General features: G+C 34.0%; 1 protein-coding gene across 11 annotated transcripts in view; it reads left to right on the top strand.

Moving 5' to 3' along the window:
* NBEA (neurobeachin) overlaps window positions 1–18,681 on the top strand; it is a 467,529-nt gene that overhangs the window by 165,617 nt on the left and 283,231 nt on the right. For all 11 annotated transcript variants that reach the window (XM_042014378.1, XM_042014387.1, XM_042014386.1 and 8 more), the window contains one exon: window positions 12,130–12,568. In XM_042014378.1, the coding sequence (XP_041870312.1) occupies window positions 12,130–12,568 (439 nt within the window). The remainder of the gene's footprint in view (window positions 1–12,129; window positions 12,569–18,681) is intronic.

The raw sequence follows: 18,681 nt of genomic DNA, 5'->3' as shown, positions 1-18,681 counted from the left end.
TTTGCCTTCCTTTCTCGCTTTTTTTCTTGCCTTCCTGATGGTATGTAAACCTCTGATATTGTATGTGAATTATTTTATGCCTGTTAGTTAATGTGCTGTGCTGTGTTTCTCTTGAAGGAAACGAATTTTTCTACCAAAGCAACTATTACATGTTTTGGGCCTGATTTGTTTTGTTTTGTTTGTTTGTTTGTTTTAATAGATACTCCATAAGGTAGGAATACGGGGGTTTTTTGTCATTTCTTGGAAAAGAGAGGGTTACCTGAATGTAACTTTAGCCTAATTTGCATGTACATTTCCACAATTATTTGCATGCACCGTGCTGTGAACACAGAATGTAAAACAATTTTAAAAATTTAATCTGATGAAAATGTCCTTGGTATATTTTCGTAAAATCTCGTTGGGTGAAAAGACTGATTTATAAAAAGCATAAGTGATTTAGAATGTATCCAGTTTATAAAGAACAGAATAGTTAACTTCCTACTTCAGTAATAAGGTGACTTATGCTGTCATATGCTGTTCTGGGAGCATTGTGTTAAAATACTTATTACATCAACTATAACTATCACTACGTTAATCTGGCATTTCTTAAGCTTTGATGTGTGCATGTATGTATATTATAAATTGCTTTAATTTATAACAGTGTGTAAGCCAGGGTTTGTGATTTTGATTCATAAGACTATTGTCTGCCATACAGACAAAAAAATATTTTGTACTACTCAATATCCTGATGTAAATGTAATGTTTGTTGTTGTGACATAGTTACATTTGTATGATTTAAGCCATCATTGATAGAAAAAGGAATCATTTGCTCTTAGTTCAGAAGACTGCAGTACTATGTGGTGCTTCACAAAAGACCACTGAAATGTCATTAGATATTGTTTTGGGGTTTTTTTTGGTGAAGAGTTTGGTTTAGTTTGGGTTTTGGTTTTCTTTTTTTGTATTTACAGTAATTTCTGTGTATCAGGCGTAGGATATTTTATTTTCAACCATGCTTGCTTGAAAATTGGGATTGGTTAGACTGCCTCAAAGCACACTTATTTAAAGACATTTCAATTTTTGTTAAATTTAACACAATAAAAACTGACTATGCAACATAAATGACATTATATTGCTATTTGTATGAAACGTGACATTTGATATAATGGGTGGCAAAGACAGAGGAAAAACAAATAGTTGTTCTTCTCATCCACAGATAGTACCTGAATAAAATATATGTATCAAAAGCAGGAAAAAAAGGTTAAGAAGAAATGGGAGCAGTCCTACAAACTCACCAAAATGTTTACGATAAAGCATTTTTAAAAAACTATTTTATTATTATATAATATTATTATCTATGATACTTGTTTTACCTTGAGTTCAAGTAAAATAGTTTTGGTTTTGAAATAGTTTAATAGAGCTACATTAAAGTGTGAGCAGGTTAGAAAGAAAAGTGGTTTGGCTTTAGAAATAAATTATTCAGTAAAGGAAATGTTATCTGTGGTTAGTTATTTGTTGGTGTCATCACATCCTTAAGGGTTTTATCTCTTTGAGGTCTCAGTCTTATACTCTTTACAGCTTCACCCATTAGAGGAAGAATAATTCCACTTTTTATATTGTGAATACAGTTCCTCAGTGTTGAACATCAGCAAAAAGTTAAATGAAAAAAAATTGCAAGCAGAAAAGGCCAGAAGTCAAAACAGATTTTGTCATTTCAAGAGAAACTTTCATTCCAATGGCTAAGCCAATTGGTTTCTTTTTAGTGACTTGCTTTCAAATGTTGGCAGCAAATGTAATTTTTGAATATTATTTTAAATTTAAAGTTATTTTTACTTAATACCGAGTGGTTTAATGTAATCTTTAAAATTAACAACATATTTTTAAAGCAAAGTCCCACTTAATAAAAAAATGATAGAAATTAATTGTTACCTGGAAGTGAAGACATATTTTATTCATTCCATATGACACTAGATGGATATAAAGAATTTCTTCTTTGTTTATCAAGCAAATTATGTCATAATTGTTAGAACTGTACAGGAAAAGATCTCTATGAATTCAGGAAGAGGGATTGAGTCCTTAAAAGAAAACGATTTATCCGTTTTTAGTAGAATAACAATTTATCCATTTTTAGTAGAATCTAATTATCTGACCAGGAAACTTCGTAGGGAAAGAGTTAGATAGAATTAGGTATTACCAGTATTTAAGATAATGATTTTGTTAGTGATGCTCTTTTCTTTTTTCTTTCCTTTACATGGGGCAATATCTTTAGTTAAAATCTATTTAAAGCTGTGTGAGACCCTACTTGTCTCAGGTACATTACAGTATGTGATCAGCGAATGCTTCCTATGAGTGCAGCTGGTGTCAAGTATGGGTTATAAGAATTTTAACATCATTTTATGTGATACGAAACTCTTCCGTTATCATCATAAAAAATATTAAACTTTGCCTTCTTTATTTTGTATGAACAAAAGATAGTATGGAAATAAAAGACTTTAAAATATATTTTGCAGGGAAATATATTCTACCTTTATTTACAAATGTTTGTAAATGGTAAAATAATGTTTCTTTTACTATTATTCAGATATTGCTCATATGCTAGGTGTTATCTTACGGTGCCTGAAGGAAAAGTTCACACCCAGGAAGAAAAAACTACTACACTAGTGTCCATGACTACCATTTAACAATAAAAATATTTATTTCTTTATAATATTCTATCCCTCTATATTTATTTTTCCTTCTAATCTGATCCATGGGGACAGAAAAATATACCTGTATCTGTAGATTTACTCTTATCATAGGTTTGTTGAAAATGCTTATGTTTCTCCTCCTTGTTTCTGAAAACTTTAAAGTGTCTTCAGTACTTCTAAATTAGTCAGTGTTTAGTCAGACAAAGCAGATCTTACAAAATTAAGAGAAAGTTCCCTCTCTTCAATTAGGGTCATATATAGTGTTACGCTTTGAAGTTATTCATTAGCAGGGTCTCAAGGGAAAAGGCAGATCAGAACTTTGCTTTTGCATCTGAAGGTTGTCTGTGAAACACAGTTCTACAACAGTAAATGCTGCAGACTTGCTTCTTTCTCTTCATAATACCAAAGAATTAATTACATTTAAAATTAATTCATTAAATAAATAAAATATGGAGATTTGGTAAAGACGAGAATAGCATTAAAAATGATTGACCAAAACCTCTGTACTGGATTTTCAGGATTTTGTCTCAAAGTCTTCAGTCATATATGAGTTCTGCTTTCTGGAAAATATTAGTAATGAATCAATATTTGAGCTAGTCATCCTCATCTGCCTTAATAATAGGTGAAGAGAAGTTAGGGCACATTTGGGGTACAGTTCATCTGACCTGTTTTGTCACTGTAGACCTCCGTCTTGGTCAGATCAATCCTGACTCCCATGACATGGCTTAACTGAACTGCAGACACAAACACTGGTTTATGACAAAAGCTGGAATCAAGTTCTTTGATGTCAAGCACTTGATCCAATAATGTGTCTTAGTAATATCCCCATCCATAGCTATAATGTTTTACATATATGTTCATAAATATAACTGTGTTGGTCAAGACATCATTAGTGGCCGTTTAGTGGTTAGCAAGAGCTACCCTTGTGAACTTAGCATAAAATGCTGAAATTTTCATTTCTGAAATGGGAGCAATTGGAATAGCTTAGGAAGTATTGGTTTGTTCTCTGTTGATTTCTCTGGTTCGATAAGGGTATTTTCCCAAAATTGGTATGAAAATATCTGTGTTATGTCGAAGGTGTGGAACTAGAGACGGAAAAACTGAGAGCAGCCCTTTTACCAGGCAGAGGATAATCAGTACATATCTGAGAGAGAAATACCTTTTCATTGGAATAAGGGGAGAGATAGAGGAGCATGGTACCTTCGGTTAGTAACAGCTAATCAGCCTTACCACGTAAAACCAGGTAACCTCTTCAAATTACAGCTACAAATTTCAAGCAGATTTAGCTATAGTGGTCAGGATCACTTGGGATGAGTTTTTTTCACTTCTAGTTGTTACTGAAGCTAGCCTTGCTTACCTTGAAGGTTTATTGGACTATTTCTTTCAACAATATTTCCACATTTCCAACAGTAGAAAAGTGTGAATTTTTTTTTTTTCTTTTTACACTTCAACTAGCAGCCTGTTAATTACTGAGAACTCAATTAATATTAATCAAGCAATGGATAGATATTTTCAGTTGAAAATTGATGTTTCCATTTGCATTATTCAGGAGTGTTTCAGAAATGAAAGCATGGCAACAGTGCAATTCAACTTAAAATATATTGTGTGAAGCAAATCAATATGTATGTTATCAGAAACTTTTATCAAAAATTGATTGACTTTTACACTCCCTTGCTATCACTGTCTGCATTTTTCCCACAGCACTGTAAATTAATAGATTTCTTAAAAGTATGTCATGCAGGTGGACTGGAAGCTATTGATTTCTTTTTTTTTCTTGACAGAACAAACTATAATAAAAGGTTGCAGAAACAGCTTTTTCTTTGGACAAGTAAAGTATCCAGTTTTTCAGATCTCCTAGGTATATAATACTCTGGGAATTACATTGCTACACTGTTGTTTGTATTTCTAATGTAGTAGCATAGAGATTTCCAGACTATTTTTAAACTATTTAGCATAAAGGTGACAGCCTTAGTATGCAAAATGGACTAAAGGACTAATTTCCTTTGCCTGTCAAAATGTTCTTTGCCTCCAGGAAGTCCTGACAAAGCTCATGTCTCCATCTTCCTCAAAATCTGGTTGTACATATGTTTCCAAGAAAGGGGAATGCTATAAGGAACATGGGTGATAATCATGATTATCATAAAATTCCAATTCTATTGAATTTCTGCCTGCTGCTCAAAATAATCATACTGCTTTTCTGATGAAACATGCTACTTATTCCAACTACATCTGAAAAGACATGCGTTTGAAGATCATGAGATAGTAATGAATACATCTTAATCTATTATTTATTGCCCTTCACCAGCTACTTAAGGCATCATAGGAGATGTTTGCACAAATATTTCATTATTAATTGATCAGTCATCATGTATGCATGAAGCAGTTGTAATAGGGATTTTTGTAAGTAACATCAGTATTTGTTTTCATTTGTTTGTACAAATTACAGATGTTTTAAGAGTTTTTCAGTTTTCAAAGTAGTGCTTAAACCAAAACGTTTTAATATGTTTCATTGTCAATATGGAACATGCTCTGTGCTTCACTGCTAACTTTTGTTGCTGGGTGTTGTAGCCTATGTGACAGATTTTTTTTTTTTTAATTTCTTTTCTAAGAAATGTCTAATTACAAAACCAACATCTTTCTCAGCATGCATCAGAAATAGAGATATTATCATAAGTACCTCTAAAATAATTTATTTTTTAATTATGTGGGTTTGATTTTACACAATATAAAATAAGTGAATAAAAATATAAACTGAAAAAACTAGGGAAATTCACCTAGGGACGAAATACGTATTACCATATTGTTCCTAATTTCTATTTGGGTTTTGTTTCAAAATATAAATACCTGGTTTTATAGTCTAAAGCTAACATTTCTTTAATACGACTTCTCATTTTGTTATTTTGTTGTATCTTTTTAGTGTCTTTTAATTAATATCTTGGTAATGCTTTGGCTTAGGACTGCCGACATTTTGTTTGGCAGCCAGGTAATCAATCAGACTGATGTCCTATCCATCAAACCCTGAGTGAAAGACCTTTGATTAGTAAAGAAGAATTAAGACATTGATTAAAGACATTGCCTAAACAGATCAAGAGGTTGTATCTGTCATAAATGGCTCTTTCAATGTCCTGTCTGTGGTGAAGGTAGAAAGAACTGCCCTGTGTGCCTGCCTTAGCGGCTGCAAGGAAAAAAAAAAAATGATAAGACTTTTGAGGAATTTGAGCACATAGAAGAAATTTCTGGTGAGCAAAAAGAGAAGACGTGCACTTACACATGTCCAGCTGTGAACAGGGGCTGATGATGACTGTCCCCTTCAATCACTTCCCAACCTTGATTTCACCACCCTAAATCTCTCCTACTCTTTTCCTCTCCCATTTCAGTGCCTCTCTGTTTTTCCTCGTTGACAGCTACATCTCCTCACAAATCCACTCTGACTAAAAGGAAAATTCCCAACCCTCTGTCTTAAATCTCCTGTACCAAGATCTGTGCCCTTCCAATTGCCAACTCACCCCAGAGTCTTTCCTGTCTGACCTTCCTCAGTCCCCTCACTTTCAGCTGTGTTCCTTCTGCCCTCAGCCATGCATATCAGAGTCCTGGGGTATCCTATTTGTGGCTTTTCCTCTTATCAGCCAGAGGCTGCTTGGCATGTGCTCTACTTCCACCTCTTCACGTGCATGATTGCTGGCATGCTGTTAGACAACTGAATCTGCCTTGTTGCATTGCTGTCCCTGTGGATGGAAAGGGACAGTGTTTGGTCTGAAAGGAATTTCAGAAACCTGGATAAATGTTGGCTAAATAACAGATGCAGGCTAAATGCAGGCTGCATTTATCAAATGTTTTCGTAGATAAAGATCGATAAGGAAAGAATGGAAAATTGTAACCCTAAGCCAGGCTCTTTTTCCTCACATTTTAATAATACAATTTACAAAGAAACTTGTTTAAAAGTATTTTAGGACAGCAAATGAGTTCTGCTGTCACTGTTGTTCAGGTAGCCTTGCCTCAGAAATAACGGAACCGCATGAAGTCTGGTAGTGGGACATTACCTAATTTGCCTATTAATGCATAGTTACATGAAGATTAATACCAGCCAAGCTGCCAAAATGAGTAGATTCTACATGATTGGGCCATGATCAGGATCACTGTAAAGGCAAGTTTTACTCTGGTCCACTTATAACTTTCACAGAGAAATAGAAATGCCAACAGAAGAGAAGGTCCTGAGTAGTAAATACAGAGCAGCTTGGAATCTTAATGCTTCTTCTAGGGGGATTCTTCTCACTGTTGTGCCTCAGCCTCAAGGACTGTTGCAAGTCCATTCTTGCTTACTTCTCTCAATTTACTTTTAAATCAGACCCTCACTGCCCTTTGATTCTGTTCCCATATTTAGTTTCTCATCTCAGTTTAATTTTCTGCTTCTTACCCATGAAAATTAGTAGACTGATGTTGCAGGGAAGAATTTTTCCACTCTCTCTTTATAGCCTAGAGTTTAGGAATAGATTAGTTGACTCTTCCACCAATGAAGGAAGCTGTACTATCACTGCCTAGTTGGAATGAAAGCATTTTCAGCTTGTAGGGTACTGCTTCTGGAAGTTTGTAGAAAACTGCAAAGGGCAAATAGTAAGGTTATCACCAGTGCTTTAAGATAGCTATGCAGAAAACAACTCATAAATTTTTCAGTGCACATGCAGACAAAGGTGGCAGCAAGATTGCCCTAAACCTTCCATTGCCAAATGTTTCTCTATTGTTTACAGCAGAAATTTGATGATGATTTGGGATAGTATTATGTCCCAATATTTTTTCAGCCATATTATAAGCAATTAAAAAATATAATTTTTTTTCATTCATCTTACTTTTGAAAAATTTCAGCATATTTTTACCTGATAGGGAGGTTTAACAATATGAAAAAAGACAAAAAGATCACAGGAATATACATGTAATTTTCCCATCTTTTAAAAGTAAATAAGTATTAAAGGTATGATTTGTATCATCATTTTTTTTAAATGACAAAATTGTCTGTATTTATCCTATATATGAATCGTCTCATTATTAGGTTAATAAACAGGGGGAGTGTGGGTTGTATTTTTTAGGCATATGGAAGCAGTGTGAGAGCTATTTAGGTAACTCAGTAGGTTAAAACAATTACAATACACTTCATAAATCACAAGCAAACAAGATATTTTAGGGAAGGAGCGTGACGGATGAGGTCACCACATATACAATATGTCATTTAGTTAACTTAGGCCCATATTTTTCCCATAATGTAGTAGATGAACTCATTAGTTACAATGAAAAACAGTAAGAAGGAGGCATCTGGCTTCCAACTGCCTGTTTCTGACAGGGTTAAGATCACTAGATCTAGTAATGATTCTGCTTTGTCTACTGACATGGCCTTGTGCTGTAGAAAACTGATGAGGTTTGCTGAAAATTGAGAGGCTTACTGTCACAGTGTTAGAACGCAGACAGATGCAATCAGTCGTGGCTTTGCTTCCGTTCGTGTTTATCATTTGCTAAGTTGCTTTCAGTATTTAGGATTTTTATAAAAGAATAGGCATTTCTGGTTTAAGATTTTTCTAAGTCACTTTATGAAGCAGTATTTATTTCTGCATTCCAAAGGCAGCAGAAGTTCTAGGACATGGTATAAAAGAATATAGAACAGAACTTATGGATATACAGTTTTATAAATAAAACTGGTCAGGTTTTGTGACCTATGCTAAGAAGTTTACCATTTACCTAAAATAATATTAGTAATAATAATGCTGATCAAGATGGTCTTATAATACATCTTTTCAGCTATATTTATGTGGATTTCACATATCCTAATTTGCTAGGTTTCTCTTTTGAAATGCAGTTAAGAAGTTTTATCAGTTCTGAATTTATTTTTTTTAATTCACAAAAAGTAAATTGGACCTTTAAAACCCTTATTCATTTAGCTTGTCTGATGTTTTAAAAATGAGAGTTAATGCATTTGATTTAGTAGTTTTTAGATATTGTTATTCATAGTGATAAATCAGACTGAGCTGAATTGGCTTAGTGTGGCATATTTATATTAGGTGTTGGAGATGCAGCAAGAAAAGTAAAGATACAAATCTGAGTTTTGTGGAAATCAAGTATCCATACATTTGCCTGTATATAGAATAACTCCCTTTCATATTTTTACCCTAAATCCTTTCAATTAGTGTTATGTACTTTATAGCATGTCATATTGAAATTCTATGTCCACAAATATAATTTTACATCCATTTTTAGTGTCAAATGATGCAGGCCTCTCAACATTTTCTTCTCCTTTGGGAACAATGGTTTGCAATTCACCTGCTGAGTAATTAAGTACAGTCCTATTTATAGCATCTCAAAATTAGTTCTATTTTTTTAACTTGCTACGCTGATCAGAAAGCTTTTCCATAACCTTAATTATATATTGATGAGTTTCACTTTCCAAACTAAAATTTATCCCTGGTGAGTTTGCACTGTTTTTCTCATGACAACCCTGCCATTTAGATTAAATTCCTTCTTTTTTTTTCTTTTTTTTTTTTTTTTTTGAGTTTTCAGCTACAGCTTGTGACAGCTGTTGTATAACTTCTCAGTATTAGTTTGGCCAGACTATATCAGCCAAACTTTTTCTGCAACATTAGATCACTATGTATCTCCATAGTGGCACTTCCACATTTCTCAAATATAAAAGTGTACACAGCATACCGTAATGAATCCTTCCAAAGTTTTCTCTAATGCTGTTAAAGCTTAGCTGTTGCAGGAACTATTTATTCAAAAGAGTTTGGAGCCACATTTGCCTTTTCCATGACAGTACATTTCCATTGGTAACTAAATAGTTACTCAGTAATTGATGTATCCAAGTCCTTCTCTTCAGTCATTTACAGAAGAATTCCAGTGATAATGGGAAACTCTGTGATCTTCACTTGATACAAAGCTTTTCCCTATTAAATGTAATTTGCAGTTCTGCTGTAATGCCTTCATGTATTCATCATTCTCTGACCATCAGTTGTACCTCATAATTTTGTCATCAGCAAATTTCACCAGAATGTTTTTACCCAAAATCTTTATTAAAATTTGGAACAAAAAAGCTCCCATGGTAGTTTCTCTCACTCTGATGAAAGAACTTACTTTCTTCTGAAAGTAACTGATGGCTCTTTCTTAGCCAGTTTCTTTTCCCACATTCTGTTAATTTCCAGGGTCTCATGACTAAATTACAACCTGTTGTGACAACCCCAGCTTTACTGAATTTACTATATTGACCCTTATTTTCTCTGAACAATAAGTATTTAAAAAGCTCTTTTAACAAAGCCATTTTTTAATCTGTCTCATTGCATTCCATTACTATTCTTTACTCCAAAATAAATCCTGAAATCTTTCTTTCTGTTAAAGGTTTGCAGTTGTCCAGATAATTTTTTTCCTATCTCTTAAAACAAGAAACCTTGTATGGTTTTCTCCACTGATGTCTTGCTATCTCCAGTCATCTGTTTAGCAAAAGTGCCTGCTACTAGACCAGTAATATCAGGGATGTTTCTTTCAAAATTGGCCTGGAGTCAGTTCATTACTATGATTTAATGTGTTAAAATCTTACTTCTGGTTTACTCAAGGTAGATGACTTTCCACAGCTGTATTTCTATCAGGTTTTCTGTCTTTAGTTTCCTGTTCAGCATTGTTGACCTTAATGAAAATTGAGGTTGGGTGTAACTAACTTCACCATGTAGTGGACCATCGTCTTTTTTCAATGCCCTCTTTTCATTTGCATAATAATGGAGCCTTATGCCATTTTATTCACCATACATTTCATGGGCAACAACCTGCTTTACTGGCTGTCCAGTCCTAATCTTCCCTTCAGTTGAGAAGTGTTGTCTTTGCATGGATGGAGTTTAAAGAGACAAGCAGAAAATTCATTAGGATCATTCTGTGGATCAGATGTCTTTCTGTGCCAAATATAGGCAGTACTAAGTAGATACGGATCTTTTTGCTTCCTGACCTGGCAGATGCTAAATGCATTTGATGCAGCTCATAAATCCAGTTTCTACTTCCTGCTTCACAACGAAGAGCTCATATCTATTTGATAAGATGTGTTTAAGGCACTTAAGAGAAAAAGGAGGAGGAAGTGGCTTCAGTGTTTGTGTCTGTTAAAAGAAGAAAACAATGTTCCTTTATAATGGGTGATTCTGCTTCATCTTTTTAAAAGCCTCTTCTGTTCTTTCTTAATACTTGTACATATGCAGAGGTTTACATGGCCATTAGTTCAAACACATAAATAATCTCTTATAGATTTGTTTTATGTGCATATGCATGTACCCACACTTATGCCCATATGATAAATAGATATTTTATACCTGACTGTACCAAAAAGTCGTTTGTGAGTTATGAGATTGTTATTAAAGTTATATTGCTGAAGCACATTTTTGTGATATCAGAGCTTCATCCAAATACATTGTAAAATATTTCCCATAATACCTAAACCACTATATCAGAACCACTAAAAAAGTTTTCTTATTTCATACATAGGGCAGCTAAATTTTATAATCAAGACAAGTAATCTAATGAAAATAATGTAGTTTTAAAATAAGCTAAAAAATAATTTTCTGATTGAAAATAGTTTGTTTTGCTCTAATCAAATATATGAATATATAAGTACCAGCTCTAGCTAACTTTTGTTTAAGCGTAGCAAATTATTCTTATTTAGTGAAGTTTTTGTGTCTGTTTCACTGAAGTAATTAATATATTATTTATACTATATATATATAATATAATTAGTATAGTCTTCTCAGTTACAAGATGTTGTAGAATCCTTTTCAATCTGGAAATATTCCAAACTCAACAGATTTCACTTGCCTATCTCTATGAAGCTGTATTTATTTCGTTCATTAATTTTTCCTGAATTACAGAATTTTGCCTTTTGTGGGAAAAGAAGAGGTATCTAAAAGATCAATAACAACACTATTTTTTTATTCATGTATAAATAAATCTGTATTCAGTGTGATGATACGTGTGTAGAAATGTGTGTAATATACATTTTAAACAAAACACAAAGCAAACAAAGAGTTTAGCAGTTTTCTTTTGAATGCAAGCTTAATATTTGATGACAGCAATACAAACGACTAAATTTTACAGCAATCTGAAAACATAAGTGATTGCGATTTTCTCTTGCAGTAGACTCAAGGATCATACAGTTCTGCAGTTGATAGGCTATAATTTTTAACGTAGTTTTTGCTGGCAGTATTTTGCTGTGTGAGTAGTGGGCCATAATTTCTAAATGTCACTGAGTTTGTACAATGCGATTTTGGGCTTCCTCTTCCCAGTCGGTCTATATGCCAAACAACTGTTGAAGGTAAAATGTTTTGTATGTAAAATGAGTTTTTAAGGTTTAAAACACCATGATTTGTGGTCTTTCTAACACATTTCTCTTGTATAAAACCTTATGATCATATTTTTAGGGGAAAACTTAATTTTGTTCATAATCTCTATTTCACTGCAGAGACACCAACCGTATTTCCAGAAAATATCAAAGATAAAGAAACACCAACACCAGTTGAAGATATTCAGCTGGAAAGTTCTATTCCTCATACAGATTCTGGAATTGGAGATGAACAGATGCCCAATATTTTGAATGGGACAGACTTAGAGACCAGCACAGGTCCTGATGCTATGAGTGAGCTGTTGTCTACTTTGTCTTCGGAAGTGAAGAAATCTCAGGAGAGCTTAACAGAAAGCCCCAGTGAAATTCTGAAACCTGCTTCATCAATATCCAGTATCAGCCAAAGTAAAGGCATCAATGTAAAAGAAATACTGAAAAGTCTTGTGGCAGCCCCTGTTGAAATTGCAGAATGTGGCCCAGATCCGATCCCTTACCCAGATCCTGCGCTGAAGAGAGAAGCTCAGGCTATTCTTCCCATGCAGTTTCACTCATTTGACAGGTATATGGTTAGACTCATTATTTTATATTGATGTAATTCAGACGTTTGAAGGGGTTTTATTTTTTCAAAAAGGTTATTCTACTACTGGTTTGTATTAGACTGTGTCAAAAACTACCCTGCGTCTCGTTTTCTGCATTACCAACAGACAATGTAGTATAGACAAAAGTAATTCACCTTGTTTTTCTCTGTTAGCAGTGAATAAAACTCTATGAAGTACTTGAAAAACAAGCCTGTTGCAAAGAAATGTATTTCCAATAAAATCTTTTTTTTTCTTTAAAACTGCATTTTAGTGAGAAGGAGGAAGGGTATAATATCTGCTGATATAGAACAGATTGTGCAGAAACTCAGTTGAATATTCTTTCAAAGGCTTAAATCTTAATTGGATCCATCACTGAACTGTTTTCTGGTGCTGAAATGCTTTGACCATGGCAAATTTTTGCTTGCTCATGGTAGAAACCAGTTTCCTTTTAGGTCTTTAAATGACAGAAGTTGTTAAAGCTCAGAAGTTACTGCTTAAAACTAAACTCATGAACATTTCTACAAAGAATCGTTTGTTTCTTTTCTTAGGCTACATTTTCCTAGTTTTTAATTTATATACTTTCCTTTAAACGTCCAGTCCCTCTCAGTTATCCTGAGCATAGAAATTGTGCTGTTGTGCAATTGTCAGCATCCTTCCAGAAGTGTAGCCCCATCCACTGTGAGTTTAGACCTAATTCTTGCAAGTGTTGATGTGGTTGTATTTTCCATCCTTTAAGTTTCTTCATGAAAATGTTTTTAAAAAGTTAAAAATGGAATCAAGACTTTAAGATAATTTAAGACATGTCTTGAAAATTTAAAGGTATATATTAGTTTATCAGGCAGGTACAGGAAGTAAAATACTGAAGGAAAAAGAAAAATTAAGGCAGAAGAGAGTTATATTGTGATTTATGAGGAAAAGAAATCTGCATTTACAGAAGACCTGCAAAAATATCATAAATATATTCATTAAGTCTTAAGAAAAACAATATGCAATGTTTTCAACATAATGTAAACAGTAAAAGTGCAAGAAGATATGTTGGAATTTTAGAATAAAAATGAAGTGCTTTTCCATTATGAAGTCCATAAAAAAATCTGATGTGTTTTTATATATCTATATGTAAGTACTGAGGCTGCTTTTCTGAAATAATTCCATTAGCAATCAAATAGCGTCTGTTGTAAGAAAGATTATTTTATCAAGATAGGAAAAGTGAAATATACCTTAGAAGCAATTAATATATCCCTTTCTAATAATATTTTGCATCTTAAGACCATTCTGGAGAAAGCTCATTTAGCAACTTTTTCATTAAGATGATTTTTTTTTTTGTTCATCAATCTGCATATTTTGATTTTAGATTGATTTCAATGTGAAGTGAAAAATATTTTTTCTTCCTGTACAGTTAAGAATTTTTCCTTATCCTCTGTAAGGAACCACCACATTCCAGAATGCATTCTTGTACATTAAGCAGTATAAAAAATCATGCTACATGTAGAAATAATAAGACCTTAGCTGTAATCACCAAAAAAGTTACTTTATCTAAATTCCTACCTGGGTTAGTAAGAAAAATATTTCATTCAGAAGGCTGTGGTTGACTCACAAAATGCCAGACAGCTAAACTAAAAACGAGCATATCACCTCATAGGATGTCTTTGTCATTGTTAGAGGGAGTTTGACATCAAGGTGATTGAAGACATGAATTTTACTGTGCACTTCTAAATTATAGCTCTATAAGAAAGCATGAAAAACTCTAAGGGCCTACAGCAGGTTGGCAATAACCCATATTTAATGTGAGCACCTCCATTGAATTGTTCTTGCAACAATGTGACTGCTTGTACCTTTTGAACATCATTAGTAGTGCCTCATGCCTAGAGTTTATGGGTTTTGATAGATAATTAATACTTAATAAGTTCAGGAGCTAGTGAGTTTAGTGGTTTGTTTTCTCCCTGACCTGTTACCCTGCTGACCAAATTTTGTGATTTCCTGTACAAAGTGCACCACTGTGTTTGTATCTTGGTAGCATACACGGTATATGTCAGCCTTTGGAATTGTTCACTTCTTCAGAAAAAAAAAGAAAAAAGTCGTAATGGGGGAAGTTCAGGCAAAATAATTCACTTTTACATCATTTTTGTTTCTCTTAAATAAATGATCCAGCTGTGTGATTTTGGTGACTGAGGTAGATCGTGATTTTTATAACCAACAGCTAATAAGGGGAAAATTAACAGGTTCAGGCAGGTCCAGCAGATTAGGAAATGTTACATTCTTTTCTCCAACTAAACAAATGTTTTTGACCTGTGGGCATCTGGATAAAAATACTGAAGTTCTTCGCCCACAGGTCCTTAGCTAGCCAGTTGCATTTCATGGCTGCATTATTGAATGATGCCCACTGTTCAAGCAAATATTTCTCTGTACAAATTTTTCATATTGCCAGACTACTTACTAGACCAATATGACAATCTTAGGAGGCAAATACAGATGGTGATGGTGTCACTTTTCCAAATTACAAAGGTGGAGAAGATTCAGATCCTGACCCTATAACTTTTCATGGGGGATGAAGCAAAGGGTAGGAGGAAGACAGTACATTGATATAATAGTAGAATGAACTAAAGTATTAATTGAGAAAGTAGCATGAATTTTATCGAGTGATGATTTCTGAACATTTTTTTCTTATAGTATCCCAATAACAATAGAAAAACTTTAAAAAAATTGCAGGATGATTGTGTTTCCATACTTTCTCGTGCAAATGAAATTGAGTTTACTAATATAAAATAACAGTTAAATAAGATAAACTGGGGTTGTTTTAAAGCTAACACTATGCCTGTAAAGCATATTTCTGTAGGATCTTGTCTTGCTGTAGTGATCTTGTCTTGCTGTAGTTTATGCAGCTTTTGGTACTTCACTGAGCAAGGTGACTATTGGTCATCTTTTTTGTCCCTAGGGAGAACCATGAGCAATGGAGTGTATTGTTTTGTCAGGTTCTATTTGTTTCAGGTTTTATAAAATAAGCACAGTGATTCCAGATTTATAAGCAAATCTAGGTTAGAGAAATGTATTTTTCACATTAATCTGAAGATATTTTTAGTCCGTATGAGGCTAGATTTTTTTTTTTTTCATTTGGATGTCTGAGTGCCTAGCAAAAGAACAGCTGTAATTTTCTTTAATTATGATCACAGATGAAGGTGAACACCATGTAAACTCCTGTAAATAGAATTGAAATTGAGAACTATATTTTGGCATTTAATATGATGTGTTTTGCTCTGCATGTTCTTTTAACTGTACATTGCTAATGTGTCCATAAGAGTAATTTTGTAACAGGCTACCGTGTATTCTCCTGTAGAATTTGCGAGTCGTAAATGAAACATAAAAGCAGAAAAAGTGCCCAGCATGTTTTATCAAATGGGATCTGTGTGTAGCTAATGTATGCAGCAGTTCAAGTGCTATCGAATGTAAATGATGAGGTGATATTGATGAAAGGAGGGGATTGAGGTCTCAGGGGGCGCTGATGACGGATTGAACAGAAGCGGCCTTGCACCGCACGTAACTCAAGTCTGTCGTCTTCACCACTCAAAGCCGTAATGGGAGGTGGCAGTCTGAAATGAGTTGCCACGGCAAAGAGTATTATTTTTGAAATGCTTTCACACAAATCACTAGGCCCTGCATACAACTTAGTTTCATGCTTTAATGTCATCAGGAGGCACAAATTGGTGTGTCTAATTGTTTGCCACCTGCCAGCAAAATGAGCTGCCAGGCAGCCAGAAGGGTTTGATTGTCTGTCAGCTCTTCAATAGATTGAGAGTGACAACATCAAAAATTTCACTTCAAACTCTGAAGCTTTGAGCAGCTTTTCAGAGACCTCTTCCCCACAAGTGCTTCTGGACAACTGCATTTTTCAATTAGTTTTCAATATATTGCTGCCTTCTGCCTCATCTGTCTTAAGGTAGCTGTAATTACATTATGAGCTATATAAACAGATTTCTGGGACACAGGAGCCCAGATCCTCAAAGTTATGACATGTTTTTTAACGTCAGACTGAATTTTGTGAAAATGGCATCCAGGCTGACATTTTTAGAAGCAAACACAAAGGGTTATTTCACCTAGGTTTGCGACTAATGGAGCATAACTCACCAATAATTCCTTTTTGCTTTCTCATTTTTTCTGACAAAAATTAGTACCTGTTATTGATTTTTAGGGTTTGGGGATTTCTTGGGTCTTTTTTTTTTTGGTCAATTTGCATTGGTCCCACTAGATGCAACCTAGATCATTATGGTTTTTGAATTTGTAGAATACTGATTCTACACAGTATTGCATTTTGAAGCTTATACTTGTTCCTCTCTACTTTTTTTCTAGTAGAGATTTCTTAGATGGATGCTATTATTGAAATAGAGAGTGCTTGTGGTTTTGTGTCTCATTTCTTCTTTTTTCAAACTGAGGTAATTTATATGTATTTTCTGTTCTTAGAATTATTTCAACGGGAAGCATGCTTGCATAAGCAGAAAATCTTGAGTTCCTAGAAATGAAAAGATCTGTTAATTTTGCTGCTATTAAAGATGTGATTCCCTTTTAATCCATTATCGCTTCATTAATTGGAAGATTATGGGTTTGCTTAGTTTACATGCTTGGTGAAGTATTTAGGAACATATCTGGAAATATTTTGGAGACCATGTTTTTGAAGTATTTTAGCTTTGATTTTTGCATTTTTTGGTGTTTTTTTTTTTTCCCCACAGAGGGACCTTGGGGCCAGTTTTAAAGGTGGTAGAAAAGGTGGACAACTTGTGAAATCCAGTCAGGTCTCATACATGTCCTTCCCAGTAAAAGAGACAGGTGGTTTTCAAAAATGTGCTTAGTTTTATGTATGTATGCTATATTTAAAAGGACTACTCAGAGAATCTATGTCTTTTGCTAGAATACAAGGGTGGGGTGTTCTTTTTTCCTTTTTTTTTTTTTTCTTTTATAGTAACTAACAGAATGGGAAAAGACAAGAACTGTGAGAGAAGATGCACTGAAGGTTAAAATAGAGAGGTTCAATATTTATCTCTTGTGTGATTTCCCACCTTTGGGATATCATTGGTACGCACTGGTCTGCTACGTCATTTAAATAGGAGGTCATATTTCTGTTAGAGTCATTAGATTCTCCAAAATACGATTGCTGAAAAATAGATTTCATTTTTCATTCATATTTCATTTCCTTCATTCATTCATTCATTTCATTCATTCATAAATCATATTAAAAATTACTTATGGATAAATACATTTTAGTCTTCTCCCAACAAAAATGGTTATTTTTTTAAGTTAATTACAAATAATTGAGGAAAAATAGAGCACCTTTCCCATGAATCAAGAAGGGACAGGTACAGGTGTTGTCTGTTCTTAGGCACTGCATTCCCCATTACTTTGGGTATCACAGTAGTGTGTGAACATATGAATGAAAAACCTAATCTGTGGTGTGTGAATTAAAGGACTCATCTGGTTCCAGTTCACTCAAGGTAATTTTCATTACCTTTGTGCAGTGGGGACTGGTCCGAAGAAAATACTTGACAGCTTCTCTCTCTAGAATATATTTTTCTAAGGTAGCAGTAAAAATACACTCCAGAGAATGAGGTATGGTTTCAGATCCTGTTAGACAGAGAAGAGAGCTGAAGTTGTACTGTCTGTATTCCTAGAGAATGCCTTAGTCACTCACTTAGTAAATAAAATAAGGAAAAAACAAAGGGAAAGCTCATTGCTGCCTTAGCTGTTTGTTTAGAAACAAAATCATCCTAAATTTATAAATAGGTTCAAGTCAACCAAAATTGGATACATTAACCCTCAATTTATTTTCATCAAGCTGTAATCATATTCCCCATGGCTATCATTTAGCAATCTATACTCAGGTAGCTCTTTCAAAACTCTTCTTCTCACCTGTGTGAGTCTTTTCATATTCATATCCATGGAACTGTAGGTATAGCTGGCCTGAAGCTGATGAGAAGAAATCATCATCTCCCCACTCTCTAATATAATTCACTGGCTATATAGATGAAAATTGTACTGGATTTTTGTCTTGCTGTTTACCTGTATATACCTCCTTTTACAGGACTGATTGCAGCATTTTAGCTTTTCTTTT

The sequence above is a fragment of the Corvus kubaryi genome, unplaced genomic scaffold, assembly GCF_017639235.1.
Source record: "Corvus kubaryi isolate FWS band 111438036 unplaced genomic scaffold, C.kubaryi_AGA036_p1.0 split1-65, whole genome shotgun sequence".
NCBI lineage: Eukaryota > Metazoa > Chordata > Aves > Passeriformes > Corvidae > Corvus > Corvus kubaryi.
Note: the sequence above shows the minus strand (reverse complement) of the source record. Positions and strands in the feature narration are given on the sequence as shown.